General features: G+C 47.6%; 1 protein-coding gene across 1 annotated transcript in view; it reads right to left on the bottom strand.

The window, feature by feature from the left end:
* Positions 1–5,365: 5,365 nt before the first annotated feature.
* The window catches only part of LOC108555306 (dipeptidase 1), a 68,873-nt gene continuing 52,734 nt past the window's right edge, over positions 5,366–21,504 (bottom strand). Inside the window, exons 8-10 of the mRNA XM_017910884.1 lie at positions 20,716–20,791; positions 9,982–10,117; positions 5,366–5,897 (exon numbers count right to left, since the gene is read on the bottom strand). Of these exons, the coding sequence (XP_017766373.1) occupies positions 5,781–5,897; positions 9,982–10,117; positions 20,716–20,791 (329 nt within the window). The 3' untranslated portion in view covers positions 5,366–5,780. The remainder of the gene's footprint in view (positions 5,898–9,981; positions 10,118–20,715; positions 20,792–21,504) is intronic.

The raw sequence follows: 21,504 nt of genomic DNA, 5'->3' as shown, positions 1-21,504 counted from the left end.
GTATCCGACGAGATATTTAATCTCACGCTGGAAAAGAAGAAAAAGAAAAGAGAAAGGAAAACGAAGCCGAGGGAAATTAATATCACGCTTCCCGACCTTTTGCTTCTGCTTTGTTAACTTTTTTTGGCCGTTTAATCACTGAAACTTTAATGGATAACGTCCGAAACGTAATTTTTCCCAAATCTAATTATCCTGGCTGCGATGCAGCTTAATTTAACCAGCTTACGTCCGGCCGCGCTACGCGAGACACGGGGTATTAAAACGCGGCCGAATGCTTTGGCGCGTGTAGCAAGATTATCGCGGTATCATTTCGTTAAAGCGTTTTTAATACGTTTGCAGGGATCGGTTAAGCCGGGTTTACCGCGGTCGAGCATCAGCCGCACTCGCGACGCTCGTAAAGCTCGGGGTGCCGCGTGTACACGCGTCTTGCGCTGCACGGGTAACGACACGCGATTCCTCGCGCCATAAACTCGGCCCATTCAATTTCGTTGCCGCGGAAAAACGCGTTCCCGGGGGGCATATACGCCGTGTGCCGGACGTGGCCGGTTCATAAAGCGCGATCCCGGTACACGCGTCGAGCGGGAGAAATAAAAACGGGGGCAGGAAATAAAAGACCATCGTCCGGACGACGCGCGAGCACGGAAGAAAAAGCGTATGGTAATTCGATAATCCTAGACAATGGTAACGCGAGCCAGCTTTTCACTGCCGGCGCAGACGTAACTCGTCCCGCGTTATGAATTTCAGCCGTATTAGGTTGGATGGAAAAATTTCCACCAGTTTCGAGTGAATTAAGACGGTTTAATATCGTTAAGTGGAGGCGACCGTGTCGCTGGATCCACTGCTAAAGAGTCCACTGCTAAAGCGTCGTTTTATTATTTCCCATTTTATACTCACCTTCTCTTTTCCTCCCTTATCCACGGTCAACGCGTTCCGTTTCACGCGTGTTTCTCCATAAACTTTACATTCTATTTTCAGGGATTTCGACTGGCAATAGCATCGCCTGACAGCGCGGATATTCCGGATGTGTACAAGGAAATATGGGAAAAAACGGGAACACGGCGATTGCTACGCAGAATTTCGCCACGCGCTGTGGGAGATCGAAGTTCGGTGAGTACCGTTTTCGATTGGACATTCATAAATAAAGGAAAGAGGAAAAACGTACTGCACGCTGCAGCCGCTGTTTACGTTGCAATCTTGACAGATATTACGGCGGGATATTACGGGCCAGATAGGTTCTTCCATTTAATCTGTGTGCTAATGTTGTTACCGTTACCAGCGGTATGACCGGATTTGCTTTTCATTTACCTCGTAATTTATTCAATGGCCGACACTTTTGTTTCGCGAATCCCCGCGCCGGACGAGCTAGTTTGCCGCATCGTCGCGGGACAACGGAAAGATAACGGCGCTCGAAACTCCGCGAGTTAGTTGCGAAAAGTCAGTTGCGCGTGCGATGGGACCAGGTTTATTCCTTATCCGGCTTTGGTCGACGTGGTGGAAGCGAAAAATATTTTTTTAAATCGGAAAAGGCCTGTCGCGCCCCGTCTAGATGGTGTCAAGAGGGAAAGACCGGATCAAACGAAATCCCGAGGAAATTTCAGCTTGCGGCACGCTAGGGATCTTAATTCTCACAGGTCTCTGCTCGATACATATTTTATACCTTTGCCCGTTTCGTCTCTCCCCGTGTGATCACCGACGAGTTTCGACCCTCGTGAAGGATAAATAAATTCCTGAACGACGGCCCGAAGATGGCGCGAACCGAACGCACACCTTCGATAATTCAAGGTCCCGTGGCAATGTAACGGCCTGAGAAATCGGAGGCCGCAAAGTGGAGTGGCGGATCGAAGGATAAAGCGAATCCCGTATGGGGGTGTACATAAAGCAAGAAGCGTGGAATTTTTCAAGCGACAGTGGGAGCGTCGGGACAAAGTAGTAGAGCCCGACGCTGGGCTCGGCCGATCCAGTGGAATCGAATTCCTCCGTTTCCGCATTGATTCAATCACGGCTGCGATATAATATTCACGAACGGGGGAGATTCCGTCAAACGTCGGCCTGGTCTTGCGGCGTGGAAATGGTTTTCCGTGGAGGTCGACCTGCCGCCCGTGTCGGGATAGGGTCGGCTATCGGGCTTTACGATTGACCGAATCGTAAAGCCGTTCTTCCTAAAGCGGGATACGATCAACCCACGACCGATATTCGATTCTTGATCGTATAAGCCGGAAGCCGGGTGCAGCCAGTTCCTCGCAGATGTGTCGTTAATTCTCCGCCACCTATTTCGCGGCGAAACCCCTCCAACGCCATTTCCTCCTACCTGCGGTCATTGCTCTGTCTTCCACTTGATACCTCATCTTCCTGCGATGGCTCGAGGGCCAGCATTCGGGTCACCGATATTTCATTTCGCCCCGTTCGATACGCGTGACCGGCTTGGTTCATCTCCATCCTGCGGAATTTTTCCACCCTTTCGATGCTCACGCTGATGCCAACTACCATCCAGCGTCTGAATCATCGTTGATTACTGATTACTCGGTAAAACGTCCCACGGACTGGCAACTTTGGTAAAGAGGAGTACAACCGCATTGAGATTGCCCAGTGCCGCGATACCGCGTTCACGAGAGGGTTAACGTCCCTTTTTCGCTCAAGAGACTCGCTAAGGGCGATCATAACGCTTCACGCATCGTAGACCTGTACCTCGTGATTTAGCGATAGTTCTCGAGTTGTTCGCAACTTTTTCTCCGACCCTGCGAGAATCCCTGGAATCTAGAATAGTCCGCGGAATCCGTTAAACAGTGCGCGGGATATAATTCGCCACTCTTTGGTATTATACGCAGCGAGCGGTATTAAAGGATCAAATTTATTGTCCGAGTTTCTTCCATAAAGTCGGCCGATGTCTAGCCAAGAGCGAAACAACGGGGAGTGGCTCTGGTATTGCTTCCGAGACTTCTTCCCTGCTCTTTTCACTCTCCTTTCACATTCAACGTATCTTTCTTTCTTTTTCCCTTCCTGCCTCGACCTTTTTTCCGCTCCCTTTCCGATTATTTCGCGCGCGGCCATTGGCAGAGACTAGCCACTGTCGGGCAAAGATTAGACCCGGAGAATGCAGAAAATCCATGGGAAAACGATAGCGGAGGAGGGACGAAAGGGAAGAAAGGGAAGAAAAGGGAAGAAAGGAAGGAAGGAAGAAAGAAAGAAAGAACAGAAGCGAGGGGTGGCGGTTCGTTTGCAGCGGAAGGTAGGACGAAGAAACCGACTGCTCATTCAACCTCGACCCGCCGAGGGAGGAAGCTTAAATGGTTTTTGCACGGCCGAATCCGGGTCTAAACGTGTCAAAACTTTTTAACGAGCTCGTTAGGGACCACCAATGGTGAAAAATTAATTATCATTGAAAGTGCCTTTTTCATTCTTCGCCGCCATTTTTCTTATTTCTTTCCTCTCGAACTTCCCACTTGTCAGTTTCGGGATATCGGGATTCTTTTAAACGATTTGAGCAGGAAAATTCGTTATCTCCCCGGGACAGGGGTTCTCTCGAAACTTTTACTTCCGAACTTCCCCATCGTATCTTGGAAATTCGACGAAGCGAAGGCGCGATTTCGCCGCGGCGCGTGGCGTCGCGTGAAACCGGGTGCAACGACGTGAGCTAACCGAGCGACACGTTGAAACGGCGTCGTTTTAGTTACGAGATAATAACGTATACACGGGAAACGGGAAAACAAGGCGCGGGGACTGGTAAACAGCGGTGGAAAATAAACGTTGGTCGCGTCGATTTTCCCTCGATGGCGCGTGTTGCATTGCGTCAAATTTTCTACAGGCCGTGGAACGATTGATTTATTCGATTGATAGGTAATCAGCCATTATCAAATCTGCGGAACGACAATCTAATCAAGCCCCCGGGCCAGAATTTACAGCACGTACGATCCTGAAATGCCAATAAACCAAGCCGCGTTTACGATTTCAACGTGTGCTTTGCACTTGATTGCCTCCTACGCGCTGTGTGAATCAGCAACGAGCGTTGCCCTTTGTTACTTGTAAATTGGCGAATCGATGCACTCGATTTACGGCAGCACGTTTACTTCCTCGATCTGCTCGCGCCGCATTGACTTTCAGCTCTGTGGTACCCTGGCCTTTCGTGCTGCTCCCGAGAGTTCTTCGGTTAACCTTCTACCCGAGTGTGCGAGGGACGAGGGATGGAATCGTTGAGACAAGGAACGGGTAAACCAGAGATAGGTTGAACAACCACGGTATTTCGATTTTGTCGTCGATTTATTTTTCTGGTATCAGTAACGTTTGAAATGTTAGGATATACTCACGAGGCTGGCGCTTCGTTGATCTCGACTACTTGCACACGAATGATCGTTAAATCGATCGATACGAAACAAGTCTCATTTTCTTTTCCTCCCTCCATTTTTTTTTCATCTTTTTTCACATTTTTTCGCTTTTTTTTCGTTTTTATTTTAAATCGGAACATAAGTGACGTGAGTTTGAAAACGACGCGCAGTTTCGCGTAAAATTAACGGGCCAGATGGATCGATGGCACGAGGGAAGTTGATGGCGCGTCTTCGATTTATTCTCGTCGCGGTTTTGCTCCATGCTCGCTCGCTTTAAAATCTGGCTATATTAAAAGTTTAGTGTAAAAACATCGTTAAGAAAGGATATTTACTCGGTGCGTTAGTTAGAATATACGAGCCTTAAAGTGGTGGTTAGAACGAACGAGACGCGTCCGAAAAGGTCGTACGCGAAGCTCGATCACGCATCGACGTCAACTTCGATCGTGCAAAATCGGTAGGAAAGTTCGCTCGTTGACCTGGTCAACGTTTTATCTTTTTTATTATTTTTCTTAAGCTCCTTCGAGCCTAACTTCGTATCTAGCTTCCTCCGAGACAGTCTGATCAAACCGGCCATCTTTCAAACCGAGGTGAACGTCGTTCGATGTAACGAATCTTATTTTTATTTTTCTCTCCCCTTGTCTTTCCCTTTCAAACAGAAAGCTCGTTTAATTCTTCCACATCGATCTCCATGATCGTCATCGCACGATCACCCTCGTGAAAATTTTGCCCGGTTTGCTTTATATGGAGGATCAATATGTTCATCGACTTCAGGTACCATATGTACAAACATCGTTAGTTCTCTTTCTCTCGCACACACGCACACGCACACGCACACACGCGCACGGTAGGACACATTAAAGCAGTCATCCACTCGAATCGTAATAGTCACCGTCGCGTGGACGATCGGTGTCAGTCGTTCGCGAGATCGATCGTTATGTGTACATATTTATACATAATATAATTATCATATTGACTAGAACGGTTTTGGTTCCAGCATCGACGAAAAGATCGTTGAGTGCAAATTAAACACATCGATTATGGCTGACCTTAAATCCTTAAACATTCGCTACGCGCGTGTTGGTCTTCGAAAATCGTAGATCCGGAACGCCTCTCTGGACACACGGTGTGTCACCTCGCGAAAGCTCCTCCGCGAAGGGAAGAATCGTCGTTCCATCGCGGGAAAGTACGATCGAGCTCTTCTACCCTTCGGGGCAGGTACGCATCGCGCGACATTGTCTCGCGAGCATTCGCGTCCGAGGAAATCGAGTTGGCGCGGACAAAAGGAGGAAAATGTAGAGGGGTCGAAGAGCTCGAGTGGTCCTTCACGGGCGCGAGAATTCGGTTGGAATATTTCTAAAGAGAGTTTTTCGTTCTTGGCGTCGCGACGATCGACTGCTTACGCTATTGCCGATCTTCCTTCCATTTTATCCATCGACTATGCACATGGCCGATTCTCGGTGGCTAGGGAGATATCAGTCGTTTCACGTTGTAGCGGCAGTAGTCGCGGCCGATGATGTCCTCGTACGGAATCTCTTCTTCCAGAGGCTCGATACCATCGGCCGCCATGTCGTCTCGAATCTGTGAACAGAAATGCTCGTTTCTCTCTGGATTCGTTAGCGGAAGTGGGGAACCTAGGGGAAAAATTTGTCAGCGGGATAAAGTGGTCCATTCTCGGATCGTTTTAGGCTATTCTGGAGCCGAAGAGGCAATGGAGGGTGCACCACGGGGAAATTTCACGGACCAAATGGAAATCTTTCCTCGAGCTCGCGTGAACCGTATATCGGCGATGTCGGGAAAGCGGTCGATCAATTTTCACGGTGCCTCGAGTTGGCGAAAGGTCGAAGAGTCGAAAGGAGGCTCTCGGGTAGGAAGGAAGGAAGCGAAGGAGATGGTGGTGGTGCTCGTACGATGCACACGGTGTGGCGAATATTCCGTGGAAAAATCACGGTCGGCGATCCTCGTTGAAGGAGAAAAAGGGAATGCGGGAGAAGGTGTGTAGCGAAAGCCGGGGCTGGAAAAAGTTCGCGGTGCACGTATTTCATGCGACTCTGTACAGCCACCATCAATTTTCGGTAAGCCCATTAACCTTCCACGGCCATTACAGTCCAGCCGAAGCTTTCGGCGGCGGTGGCGCTCAGCGAACGCGTAACCGATGTTCGCAACTTTTTTCCCCCCGCCCTCGCTTCGCCCTTTTTCCCTCCTTTTTCCCGCCTTTTTTCTTCCTTCCGCGTCGCGTGTTTTTGCCTTTTAATCGTTTAACGGCAACGGCTCGTTCAAATGGGCCTCCGCGTTCCCCATCGAGAGGCCCCCTCTCCATCGCGATCGTTGTTTCGCTTTGTAGGTCAACGAGATATAATCCTTTAACCGTTTCCGCCGGCGAGTGCGAGCTACGAGAAAGTAAAGCGTAAAAATAAACGTATCGCGGACAGCGTCTCATCGCGATTCGAATACCACGATTCGAGCGTGATTTATCCCCCGCGAACGTCAGTCTCGAAGCATCGGACGGATCTCGATGGACGTCGAACTCGATTTATATCGCAAAGTCGAGTCGACGTTGGATCATCGTTCACGCGATACAGGCACGCTTCTTCTTCGTTCGGTTGCTACGTTTCATCTTCAAATCGAATTTTTTTCTCGTCTGCAGCGCGGCCGCAGAACGGCCGTCGTCGCGGAGCACTCTGCGGAATTGTCGGAGAAATTAAAATGTTAATGGCCGACGAGATGATTCGTAGGTACGGACCTGGCCCGTCCTACGTTCCGTCGAAGTTAGCGACCATAAATTCCCAATGTTTTTAATCAAACGCACCGTCCTCGTTCTTTTTTCCCCAGCCTCATAATAGGTCCCTCTATTATATCCGTGGACCGGGTGGAACGTATCGTCGGTCATCGCGAACGCGAGCGTCTTAAGGGTCGTAACCGGGTGCGCGAGATAGCGCAGCAAGTACCGTATCTTTTAACGCGTTCGTCGGTTCTACTCGTTTCGAAAGAGACACCTGGCAGTTACTCGGAAGCGTATGAAGATAGGCGGGGGCTTTCTGCTAATTATCCAGCCGTACTTAACCCGTCCGTATTTGATCGCCTGTGTCAGAATTCGTTACGACACCGCCGGCTTGTTCGCCCTTAATTCTCCTTCAGACTTTATCCAGTCGGGCTGCCGGGGCGTCGTGTTCCCAGAAACAACCTTGTTTCATACGTCGGTTCTCGGGATGCAATTAACGGGAGACAATGCCGGTTCCAAAGCAATCGCGTCTCGAGACGAGTCTGAATTTACAGGCAGCTTTTCTCGCGTGGCTTTCGTATCGCGGCTCCGCGAGCGATTCAGCTGTGGCTCAGTTTTTTAAGAGTTTAATACCGACCTACCGTGGTCAAACGACCGTTTTTAAACTTTTCATTAAAAATTCTCCGTGCAACGTTAACGTGTGTTCGTCGCTCCGCTTCGCGACTTCTCTTCTAATACGCGTAATATTCGTCTCCCTTCGCGTTTCTCCCGAGTTTCGGATGTAGCCTGCTTCATCTATCGCGACCGGTCGTTTAACCGGTTGAAAAATTTAATGCCCCTTATAAAAAGACGCCGTAAAGACAACGGAGCCATGAAAATCTGTCTTAACCGTAAAATACGCGTTTCGTGGGAAAATCGTATTGGCGAAACTTGTAATCTCCGTAAAAGGCAGCTAGCGAGAACGAGCTATCTACTATTACTTTCCAAATGTACGGAGTTATTACGGAATATTTTCTTCGTTCGTCATTAGTCTCGACAAATTGGCTATTACCGGTAAAAAATATGATCTTCGTTTATGAACCTATCGTTGGACTAGTTCGTGAGAAATGGGTTACGCGCATAAATCGAAGATCCAGGGAGATGATCACACGTGGGTTCCGAGTTTCATCCTCGTTCCGGTTGAACGACGTTGAAATTCAATTTCATCCACGGTGGCGGATATGCGGTAGACCTGTCCATTGTTCTAACGATCGCGACGTTTCCCGCATCCTGTAACGAGCGGAATCCGCGTGCCAGGCGAGTCGAGTATTAAAATCGTCCCGTAACTCTGTGTTTTGCGTCACGCACGGTAACACCGCGAGAAACAGATACAGGTGAGCGTTTAAAGGAACACGTAACAGTCGGGTTTGTCCTCGACTCGTATGTCTAGGTACGAATTAACGCCACCTGCCAGCTCGAAGGAGTCGTATTCGTAGGCAGGTGTGCAGACGAGCACGAAGGATCGCTCTGCTGGAAACTGTGCTTCATTGTGTGGATAATTTGCCTTTTCTGGGGCCCAGCGCGAATTTCCGCGAGCGAAATGTTTAATTGGATCGATAAAAACTCTCATCTTTTTCCTCCGTGAATCTCATCGAGGAGCGAGCGATCCGTTCCATTTCGTTTCGTTTCGTTTCGTTTCGTTTCGTTTCGGGGCTAAAAGCTCTCGCCAAAACGTTTGGCCTAGACCTGACCTGTGCTCAGTGTTACTTTTACGTATTAACGAAATCCGCTTTGGCCAGTGTTCCGTTGCGTGGACGGTGGGGATGGTCGCGATTAAATTATCGTTGTAATTTCAGTGACGGCCAGGGGTCGAGGGTCGTCAAATAACCGACACTATTTGTACGCGTAATTTCCCGCATTACAAGCTGCCGTGTAATTCGACTAATGTCCCGCTAAAGCACATTCGGCTATACACTGTCCTCCGCTCCGCTCCTGATTTCCCTGCCAAATGGAGATTTTACGAGGGCGCGGCGGCCACTCGGCGAAACTGCGAAACACATTCGAGATATTAACGTGGCCCTTAAAAACCGACCAAGATTACTCGCAACGTGGGGTCGAGATACCATTCGTCTCCTATTCGACCGCTTGTCAGGACCAGGAGACTGTGCGCGGCTCGTTCTTCGACCACCTCTCGCCCGCAACGATAAATTAACGTCTCGATATCCGTGGCTAACAAGGAACTCTTGGCAAGTAATCTTGACGAAACTTTGCGATTGATCCAAGAATTCTCGACCTTTTTACGAACCACTGTATAAAAGGGCGGTCGGTGTCGTGGAACCTCAGGGTGGTGGTAAATTCCGCGTGACTAGTAAAAAATCCAGCAGCTTCCGCGAACGACTGGATGGGTCGTTCGAGTCGCTAGGAAAATCGTAAAATTCCCTACTCTATCACGGTGTTTCGGGATTTCTTCTCGATCCACGCGGTATCGTTCCACCCGTCGTCTTCTCGAAACGGGGATGATCGTTAACGCGCGAGAGGGGGTTGGGAAAAGGCGGCGAATGGAACACGCGATGTACGCGAGAGGTACACGTATGTACACGAGGTGGATCGGTAGAAATGATGGAAGAGGAAGGGTGGCTTGGGTAGGTGGAGAAGCGAGCCAGCTGGTTCTGGGATTGGCAGGACTCCAAGAGAACAAAAATCAACGACGGGTGTACGCGCGGTCCGGCCGTCTCTCTCGACGATGCACCGGCGGATGCATGATTTGTGTGCTTTATTAAATCCGATATTGGTCGACTCGGCTAACCTGGTTCCTGACCATCGGTTATTTCGCGCCAGAGACCAGACTGCCGGTCCACGTTGGCTCGCTGATTTATCTCGGCTCTGTCACTTTTACCGCCGGTGCACGCGCGCGACGATGAAAACGAGCATGCTAGAGGAAAGATTGCATCGGGAGAGATTCACCTTCTCCACCGCCTTGAACACGCGGATCAGATTCAGCCCAGCCAACTTCTGAATGTCTTTCTCCGACCACCCACGCGCCAGCAGCTCGGCGAACAGCTCGGGGTACTTGCTAACGTCCTCCAGGCCTTTAGGTGTCCTGAAACAAGCGGGTAGCAATGCGATTATCGTTGGGAATCTGGTTAGTTTTTAACCGAGTCTCAGATTAACCTAACCATCTTCTGGTTACGAGTTCCGAGACGGTTCTTTCTTAATTTCCCCATTCTTCTTCGCCACGGCGAGGCATTCGATAAGAGGCTTTTCTCGTCCGGTCGATGGGAAGTTCGTACAAGCCCGGAGATCACTATTTACATAAATATTTCCGCGCGATAAAATAGGGTTTTAATGAACCGGGGGAAGCGGCGGGAGTTTAAATTAGAAAACTACTTGAAACTTTTATAAGAGCCCGGCATACTTCACGTGCTTCATATTACTACGGTAATTTTACCGCGGCGTAATTCTTAGGAGGAAGTTTAATCTATTACGCTGGTCGCGGACGAATAATCCTTTTCACGTTTCTTCGTTGTTTAACGCGCGGCCGCGCACACGGGGCTCAACAACGGGGAAACTCGCGATAACCTTTGTTCATAATGCATGAGGAGGACGGGGGTGGCCCCTTAACGCGTATAAAAATTCACTTGCCGAAGAATTAGCAACTTCTTCTTTGCGCGATTTTTACACGCGCAGACGCTTTGATAAAGCTTCCTTTTCCCTGTTATCCGATTTTTCTCTCTTCTCCTCCTTTTCCCTCTCTCTCTCTCTCGGTCTCTTGCTCCCCGGGCGTACGTTCGTCTTCGCTCGAATTCGCTTACGCGGGATCTTGCGAGTATTAACGACGGCGAGGTAAGGGCGAAGAAATTTCGAACGTCCCGCTCCAGTTTTTCATCCGAAACAAAGCTGTTACGACGGAAATCCGAAGTACGATAACGAGCTTGTCGGTGGGCGGAGCTTCCGCTCCTCCAAATTACAATTCTCCTCGGGCGGTTTATTCCTCATTACTTTAATTACTATAGAGCAGGGCCGGATGATAGCGCGATTCGCAGGCGCGGCGAGAAACGTCAGCGGGCGATTTCGTTCTTTAGGAGCTGCACCGCCTTGCGATCCGAACCTAACCTCGTGGAAATGTGCCACGAGGTCGAGCTCTCCGGCCCGTTTTATAACGACTTCGGCCGAGGAGTGCAGGTGAGTCGCCAGATAATACGAATTTACGATTACCCGTATGTTCGGCCCGCGATTATTACAACGTAATTAAGGCTAAAGGTTCGAAGCACCCTTCCCAAATCTCGTCGAAGATTTCTTCATTCTCTTCCTCTTTTCCCTAATTTTTCCCTCCTTTTTCGTTTATTAACAAGCTCAAACAGCGTTGGGCTGTCGAACCCGATTCCGCGCCGGTTTCACGCGGTCTATTCATGCTCTTCGAGCTTTCGATTCGGTGTAAAAACTGTGTAAAGCAGTGTTTTGTAAAGCACTGTTTTCAGCGGCTAACCGCTCGAAGTTCGGGCTTTATTTTCGATATCACGACGTCACGGTGGGGCATTAATTTAGCAATTAAACGCGTGATCTGGGTCGACCAAGAGCGGAATTGGGACGGCGTTACGTCTTCGCGTTTCTTTCGCGGCCCGTTCCGTCGATGGCCTCGTTACCGATCCAAGACATCGGTGTCTGCCGCTTGCGTCGATTACTCCTCCGTCTGCAGCCTCTGGCTAGGATCGCGGGGCCGAAAATAAACGAATCGATGCCCGATGCTCGAAATGGCAGACTCGCGACGGAAGCTGGGCTAACTAATTTCGATACGGTCGATGGGATCGCGTGGACGCGACGCACGCGGCAGATATTCACGGCGAATTAGAGGAACGACGAGCGAGTAGAGTGACCGTCTGCGGTCACGAGCGTTGTTTCAATCTCGGAAATTTCCAAATCGAGTGTGTCCGTCATTACGGGAGACGATAGTGAACGGGCTGGCGTCGTGAACGTGTCGCGCGATCGTTTTCCGGGAAATACGTTTCCCTCGTTGCCCGGTATCACCTCTGGTTATACGCCACCTCGTATTATCGATATTAGCCGCCGCTGGACCAGGCTGCTGCTGCTCGATCACGATATGAAATTTTTCACCAGCTCGTTCCACGCTCGGCCATTATCATTTCCCTCGCGCCACTCTATTTCCCATCGTTTTTTAATCCCCTTTCTTTCCATTTCCTCCTTTTCCCCCCTCTCTCTCTCTCTCTCTTTTTTATTTCACCAAGGAACGAATAACAATTACGTACGCCGCTGGCGATTGGAAATCGACCACGGTGATAAAGGAAGAAAGATATCGCGCGTGATAAAATATTGCCGGTAGAAAATTGAGCCACGGAGATTTATCGGAGTCGTCTGAATCGCGTGGAAGCTCGTCGAGGCTCGTCGCAGCACCATCCACGACAAACCGTGGTCACGAAGCGTTGCACCGATTCGCGAAATTTCCAATTCCGCGCGCCTTTCCGCCAGAAAGGATCGCGATCACGCTCCCCCGGGGGGCGAAGAGAGATCCGCGCGATTTCCGGAAGAGGACGGCCCGATACCGCGGTGAAAATACAGACGGCACGTGGAATGTTACGCGAAGAACGAATCGCGACAAAAGCCCCCCTATTCGCGTGGACAGCAGAACTGCATCACGGCCATCTTTTTCCATTCCTCCGCGTCCCATCCGCGACGACTCGCGTCGAAACCAAAAATCCTATTCGACCCAGAAGATACATTTCGTCCAGTCGGTCTGACAGTGATTTATAGGCGGGAATGAAAGGCGGGAAGAGGAAAAAGCACCGCGGCGATGGAAGAAACGCTGAAGAGATCGATACTCCGCGGGAAAGCAGCCGCTCCAAAAGGAGGAAAACGCTGCTCTTCCACCGTGCGTTTCCTTTCTCCGTGTCGACGCTAATTATGCCCGAGGTAGGATCATTCGACAGAATAATTGATGGTAATTATCGCACCTGCTGCGATGATACGCGATTCTATTTGTTGAATTATTTAACCTCCGTTCATATCGATTCGCCCGCGGATGAAAATTCCTGGCTAATCTCGCAGCGTATCAAACCGTATTTCCAAACTGATAAACCGTTTAAATTTAATATCGGACATTACCAAAATCGGCAATCAGAGAGAAATAAATCGGCAACGATTTCTCGGAGATGCTGATCTCCACGTGGCCTCGTAAATCACGTTCGATCATTTGGATCGTTCGTTTCGCGGGTAGGAACCTCGGCTAATTACTTGCAGCAATGGTTGCTTCGGTGTTGACCACAGCTCTCACACGTCACAACGTTTCTTACCGGCTTTTCCTTTTCGGAAAAATTTGAATCGCACGCGAAGGAACCTCGAATTGCGAATAACTATGGCTAATTACTTGCAGCAATAATTGCTTCGGCGTTGACCACAGCTCTCACACGTCACAACGTTCCTTACCAGCTTTTCCTTTTCGGAAAAATTTGAATCGCACGCGAAGGAACCTCGAATTGCGAATAACTATGGCTAATTACTTGCAGCAATAATTGCTTCCGCGTTGACCACAGCTCTCACACGTCACAACGTTTCTTACCGGCTTTTCCTTTTCGGAAAAATTCAAATTTCACGCGAAGGAACCTCGAATTGCGAATAACTATGGCTAATTACTTGCAGCAATAATTGCTTCGGCGTTGACCACAGCTCTCACACGTCACAACGTTTCTTACCGGCTTTTCCTTTTCGGAAAAATTTAAATTTCACGCGAAGGAACCTCGAATTGCGAATAACTATGGCTAATTACTTGCAGCAATAATTTCTTCGGCTGTTAACCACAGCTCTGATACGTCACAACGTTCCTTACCGGCTTTTCCTTTTCGGAAAAATTCAAATTTCACGCGAAGGAACCTCGAATTGTGAATAACTATGGCTAATTACTTGCAGCAATGGTTCCCCCGATATTGACAACAGCTTTGACACGTCACAACGTTTCTTACCGGCTTTTCCTTTTCGGAAAAATTTAAATTTCACGCGAAGGAACCTCGAATTGCGAATAACTATGGCTAATTACTTGCAGCAATAATTGCTTCGGCGTTGACCACAGCTTTGACACGTCACAACGTTCCTTACCAGCTTTTCCTTTTCAGAAAAATTTGAATCGTACGCGGAGGGCTCGCACGCTTCTTAGACTACGCGAGAATCGCATTCCGCGATTTTTTCCACGCCAGTAAACCCTGTTATTTCCTTCGATATCGACCAGGGATCGAGAGGAAAAGCCTCTTGCTCTAGAGTACTCCTCGCAGTCTTGCGACAGTGATTTATAGTCGGTTGGAAATCGGGGCAAATATAGAAATGTCGCGATACAAAATTTCCTTCAAAACGTATCCGACAGAGCGGGTAGCAAAATGAAGAGCGACCTAGACTCGCGGAAACTTGAAGAAATCTTGAGGAAGAATGTCACGGCTCTCTCTTCTTTCGCGTTTCTCTCGCGGATGCAAAAATTTTCAGAAAAGGGGAACATCGGACTTGTGATTAACACTTTGACTGCCATGTTGATCATATATGATCGGTCATGATTTCTCCTGTGACGCCATGGTGGACATTGGTGACCGGAGCGCTTGAACTACTTAAACTACATTGAGTGAAAATTGAATAAAAATTAACAGTTAGTGCATTTTGAATATAATTGCTAATTAGAAGATACTTTGAAATAGAAAGTGCCCCATTGATCGATTAAAAATTTTTATTCGAACATCAAAAAGGTATTAAAACAAATCTTGTATCCAGCGGTGTACTACTATGGAAATAGGCGTGGCAGTCAAAGGATTAATAATCATCTATGCAGTTTTTCCACCCTTTCCATGAGTTACTATTTCCTCGCATTATAACCCCTTAACAAATTTCTATGAAAATTATAATGAGTCTACTTCCTTTAAACGTAGAAGACAATTTTATTCGTGTAATTAGACGGGCAAGCACTTATTTTGGGAATCAATTAAGTCGTATTCCGTTTTATTCGTTTGCCATAGGATTAATTGAACGATTACAAATTTCTTATTGGAACATAAAAAAAAAATATTACAACAAATTTCGTATCTAGTGGTGCACTCCTGTGACGTCCTGAGGGAAACATGTGATTACAGCGTGGCAGCCAAAGGGTTAACCCTTTGCACTCCACGATTTTTTGGCTAGAGAAGAGTAGCAATTCAAAGAGTCTCTACTAAAAAACTGACGATACTTTTTTGAACAGTAAATAAAGAATTGTATAATAATAGAATTATAGAATTATTTGATTTCGATACCTCGCTCACTGTTACCTTACGTTAAATTTGGTATATTAATTAATATCGATCTTCCAAATTTTATGAAATGGTGACTGAAACTCACCTCTCGAGTGCAAAGGGTTAATTTGTAACCGTGTTGTTACCAATGATTGTCTTCGTATGACGTTAGGGATACGCGAATGTATGGGAGGCATCGCAATTTGTATTATAGGGTACCGAAGTCTGTTCGAGCAATGGCGTAACGCGAACTTTTGAATTTTTTACAAGTCTGCAGCGGATGTGATTAACAAAGAAGCATCGAACGTTGCCAATTTCACGTTGCTGGTTCACTTTCATCTATTCGAGATCCGCTTGTTTTTCCTCGTCGGTGTGAATAAATAAATATAGAGAATTCGGTGATACTCGCGGTCCCCTCCTATGGGTATTGATTATCGGGCTTGAAAAATGTCGATTATTTATGCATGGTTTCGGGGTGAACCACGCGCTTTTTTTTCAAAAATATATTTATCGGAGGTTATACGCGTGGACGAGATAGATACGAGTTTGTGCACTCGCTTATTTATTTATTCGTTTCCTTTTTTCCGCTAAAGCTCGACTGCTCGTTGACGGAAGTCTCCTCGTGATCGATCGCGCTTGTTCGAGTTTATTTAACCGGCTCTGATCGTTATTTCGTTAGCTCGGTTAAGAAGGTTCGATAAGGGCATTGAATCTCCGAAGCGAACGACTCCTTTCGGTATTTATTCCGATTCCAGTGATTAACGAATCCGGGCTCTCCAGCGAAATATAATAGTTCCGATACTTTGTTAAATTCCTGCAGCTCGTTATTGTTCGATATCCCAATTTTCTGGTCCAGTTAATAACGCTATTCCTTCCCTGCAACGCCACGATCGACGACGAAAGTAGACACGGGAAAATTAAATCGTTTTAATCGATTTCTCGTTTTGCCTTCGTTTCGTCGATTCCACCGTCGATTCGACGAAATTTTTTCCCTCCACGCTCGTACCTCGTCCTGGGAATAATTCCCTCCACGAATTCCACGAGTTCCATTTACGTATCGCGTCCCGGCGAGATTTTTAATTCGAATTTGCCGCGCACGCGCGCGCGCGCAGACTGCGTTAAGGGTAGTTTGCGTCGCGGTGGTGAAGGAGAAATCGGGCATTGCTTTCATTCCGAAGCGTGCTTTCTCTGCGGATTCCCTGGCATCACGCCACTAAAAGTGTTATCTTCCATTCTTCTCCGTTTCCTAGGCAATTAGAGCGCACACGCGAGGTCCGTTTTATGCTCGAGTCGTCAAAGGCTCTGTTTGCGGATAAACGCCATTTTGGACGACGAATTCGCGCGATTATTCCTTAATCGCTTATTCCACGGACTTTGCGATTCCTGGCTACGTCATATCGTTTATGTTGACGGAATAACAAAACAAGGACGGCATCAGTGGGAATCTATTGTTAGTTTCGCAGCTGTCTCTTGTCACCGTTTCCTCTAGTCGGTCAGTCTGCCATAAGTCACGCTCGTGTTCACGAGTTCATCGAAAGCTGTCGAGATACACGATTTCCTAAAATTCGAACTGCCTACTTGGTTACCCAAGTGTCCAATAGTTTTCCTCTTTTTATCAGTAACGTGGCCATACCCCATTTCGTGTGGCTTGTTAATAGCGAGCTTAAATTTAAATACGGGACGCAAAAAATTTCGTTGTCCAATTAACAATCGCTGGCTCGTTTGCGGACAACTCGAGCGTGTTATCCGTGCCAGAAGCGTTCAATTTCCCGGTGAAAAGTACGAAAACGTTGCAGGTGGGCGCGGAGGGGTGGCTGGATTGACGACACGGCGATGCCTTTTTCTTCTCGGTGGCCATTTTTTTTCTCTCTTTTTCTCCGCTGCCTTTTCTCTGCTCCTTTTTTTATAGTTCGACGTGCAAATCGCGCCTCGTCGGGTTCACGTTGTTTTTCCAGTCCCCATCAGCTGCGCGGCTCCACGCCCATGCGTGTTTTTCGCGCGGATTTGCAAAACCTGACAACTTTTTAGCATCTGCTGTCCGCGCTCTTTTTTCCCCCCTTTGTGCCTCCCTCTCTCTCTCTCTCTCTCCTGTATTTTTCTCTTTTTTTTCTCTCCTCTTTTTCGCGCAGCTTAATGGCGAGCGTTCCGATTCCAGCCTCGGGCAGGTATAATGCGTCACAGTCTCGCAAACAGGGTCGACCGATAGTCGCGCGTTTCATCCGATCCTTTCGCGCCTTTGTTTCTCCGGCGACTATGAAACTCTATTAAATACCTCCTACCGGCGAGTTATAACGCAAACAAAACGAGACGCGGCGATAATAGAGCGGCGCCGTATCCCCGGCGAATCTACTTTTAGTCCGTCTGGAATATTCCTGGGGGGTTGTCACTGTTACAATTATCGCCGTCGTTGCAACGGGGTAAGCAGAAATTAGCTGTAACGACGGCTGACTGACGCGGCCGCGTCTCTCCGCACGGACACCGGTCGCCCTTCGTTCCCTCCGCTATCGAATATCTATACCGTTCGATTTTATAGTCCGCGTTGTTTCCACCAGCCCCCCCGACGCGTTAGTCCGCGTCCGCTTTTATGGAGCACGGGGTCGCGCGAGCGGTACAGAGATTTATCCGATGCTGGTATTACAAATATTTTGAGGGGAATACGTGAAACCACGGCGGGGAAAAGAACGTGACACGCAGTTAAGAATTGGCACGTGGCATAAGGTTTACCCCGGTCGTATTACGCTTTTATGGCGCGCTGGTCGACACTTCGACCCGATGTAAAAGGAAAAACAACGCGTGCTTTATGGCCGCTGCACGTTGGACCTCGTAAATCGCCACCAGTGCAGATGAAACGTTCCTTCGTTTCTCCACGCTAATTTACCGCGGATTCGTTACAGCTCCAGCACTACTTCGCGTTCGATTTAACCCCTTGTCGATTTCCCCATTTACCACGACGAAAGCCGGTAGACGACGAGGTCTGAACGAATCGGAGTGATCGTTACCTTCCTAATTGAACTATTTTTTAGTATATCTGACACGATCTTCGTCTCACGAGTGTGCCTCGTGATGTCCATGTTTGGTCCAAAATTGTCATCGCGAGTCAGAAGCTCGATATTAATTAATATATCAAATTTAAAATAATGTAACAGTATGGGAGATGTCAAGATTAAATAATTCTACGTGTTAATTATTATACGATTTCTTATTTAGTGCTCAAAAGATATCGTCAGTTTTATAGCAGAAAATTTTTCAAGTCGTATCCTTCTTTAGCCAAAAGTCGTCAAGTGCAAAGGATTTAATGGGAATGTCTGATTATTGTAATCTCATTGTTGTACCATGTATCTACCGTATCTGTCCTCGGATTAATCCCTTGCTCTACAGTATAAGTTCGCTTGGCGAGAGCCTTAGTCAACAGCAAAGTCGGTCACACGTTGTCATTGACAGGTGACAGACATCAGAGCTGGAGTCATTTTCTTTACGTTAGACCCTATCTATACAACACATATCTTATGTCTTACATCACTTATATCTCATCTTTGATATTGCAGACCAAGGGGTTAATCTGATGCGATGAAAGGTCGCACATAGCAAAGCAAATGACGTAAGTCAAAATTGTTCCTGGTCCACCCTACGTGATTCTTCTCATGCAAATTCTCATACCTCGATCAGGTCTCTTTTTATTACCGAATGGTATAAAGAATTTTCCGAAAACCCCAAGAGTCGAAAATTTTTATCAGTCTATTAAAATAAACCTCAGTAAAGTGTCAAGGGATTGTCAAAGTTGCTCAAAAATTCCCTCTGTCCTGTCCTGTGTAATATTACCATTCGTAGTAGATGCCTGCTATAATTCGATATTAGCCGTACCAATTTCCACGAAATTATTCAATTTTTGCGGCTTCATTTTGATTACGACGCAGTCACGTATGTATAACGTAAGAGATACGTCCCGCGTTATAGTAAACTGCGTTATACGAGACGCGCATTATCTGACGAATTTATGCAAGCTTAAACACGTCTCCGAGTTGCAGCACTGATCGCGTATTACTATAGCTGGCACGCTTTATCCGCGAGTAACTTCATAGTAACGCGAATACTAAACAAGAATATGTCAAAACGTTAAATTTATCTTGCGTGTTCCGAGTATGGCAATTTTTTCGTCGCGTTGTGCCAGAGACCATGAAATTATTATTTAACGTGACATTCCAGTCTGATAAATTTATAATACACTGTGTATAGATTAATTATAGAATATCGTATTACAATATTCCAACCTAATATCACATATGGTTAACACTTCGCATGCGGGCACGGTTTTCCAAGTTTTTGAACGTGCAGCGGGCAAATCCAGCTTTTTCGCGTACTGGTCAATTTGATAATTCACGAAATCGCGCGAATCCATTTTCAAAATGGGTAAAATGCAATGAAATAAAACTGATAAAATTAAGAAATAGGATAAAGTAAAGCGCAAGTTTCTTCAAAGTCACAGAATGCAGTTCATTGCAGTCTATCACGCAACTGAGATTACAGTCTCCCGCTTTCAACGTTTGTTCTTTTTCGGACTGTGATCACAGTCTCCTGCTTGCAATGTGTTAATGTAATGTATGACAGGGGTAGTTATTATTCTACATTTACGTGCACTTCATAGGTCACTAGCCAAAGCATTAAGAATCGGTGGCCGTATTTTTAGGAGCACTGTAGCGTCCTATTTATCGAATCCCTTCGCTGTGAAAGAATAAAAATTCCTAAACCTTTGCTTTACCTTCATAAACTTAATCCGTTAGAACGGCGGTGAGGTACATCTATCCTCCAGAATTGCAGTCGCGATATAAAATATATTGTAAACCATTTGCATCTAAGCGCGGAATATTCCGCGAGCCACGACAGTCACCTATCACCGAGCGCGGAATATTCCGCGAACCACGACTGTCGTCTATCACCGAGCGCGGAATAATCCGCGAGGCACGACAGTCGCCTATCACCGAGCGCGGAATATTCCGCGAGCCACGACTGTTGCCTATCACTGAGCGCGGAATATTCCGCGAGCCACGACTGTCGTCTATCACCGAGCGCGGAATAATCCGCGAGCTGACTTTTTCCATTACAAGTTGCTGAATATTCTTCATATGTCAAAGATAACGTTTGATTCCTTTTGTGAGCATCTCATCTACATCGGTTCATTATATTTTTAACAAGTTTTACTCTTGTGAAAATCCTTTTAACTGTCATTACGAGTAGGTGCTGATACGCGCGCGGTGATACGGGCTAGTCGTCAGTTGAACGTCGCTGATGCTTGAACACGGTACCTTAAGTAGAGCCATGATACAAATGGGTTAAAAGTGTGAGCCTCAGAATAAAAATCCTGTTATAAACACGCTTTCCGGGACGGAACAAGCACGATGCTCCTAATATCCGGGCACGTAAGAATGAAACAACGGTAAAGACTTACAGGTTGATCCCATCGTAGCCAGCGCCTATCCCGACGTGATCCACCCCTGCGATCTTCCGCACGTGATCGATGTGTGCTGTAACAGATAAGAGTAACGAGGACCGTGAGCGAGGCTGTAATAAATAAAATGTCTAATCGTGGAACTTTAATCGGAGGAAAAATAAGAGAAAAAGGTCTCCCCTTGCCGAGCCTAATATCTGATCCTCGCGACTCTGTCATCCGTACGGAGTAACACGTGTTACCGCCATTATCCCCTAAAACGTCAGCAATCCTCGCGCGTCCTCGGCGATGAATCGGCGCTCATTCTATCGGAAAGTAGGTCGTCGAACCTCTGCCGAGCAGAATTTAACCCCACTGGCGAAATAGACCGAATGTATCGGCAGCCCCGCGAAGATGGGCTCGGCGAACGTCGCGAGCCGACTTCCGGCCGCCCTAAGTGCAAACGTCAGTTCCACTTGGGTGTAAACGCAGCTGCGCGGGGTGCACTTGACGCGGCGAGCATTATACGAGGAACGCGTGGGCGATCACGGCCGCGTTATTATTAAGTGGCCGCAATTGTTGCGTTGCAGCCAGCGTGCTATGAGCAGCGTGCAACGAGAAATCAATCACCAGGCTAATGTTGTCAATGGGCTGGCCAGCACGGTCCGGCGTGCAGCCTGGCCAATTGGCCGAATTATCACTGAGAGTCGGTTTAACGCGGTGTTTCTCGTTCGCGAGCATCGCGAGCATCGTGAATTTAAGAACCCTGAACGAAGAAAGGGCGTAAAAGAGGAAAGAAACGGGAAAGAG

This window comes from Eufriesea mexicana, unplaced genomic scaffold (genome assembly GCF_001483705.2).
Source record: "Eufriesea mexicana isolate 0111107269 unplaced genomic scaffold, ASM148370v2 scaffold107, whole genome shotgun sequence".
Classification (NCBI taxonomy): Eukaryota; Metazoa; Arthropoda; class Insecta; order Hymenoptera; family Apidae; genus Eufriesea; species Eufriesea mexicana.
This window is presented reverse-complemented; position numbering and strand designations above follow the sequence as displayed.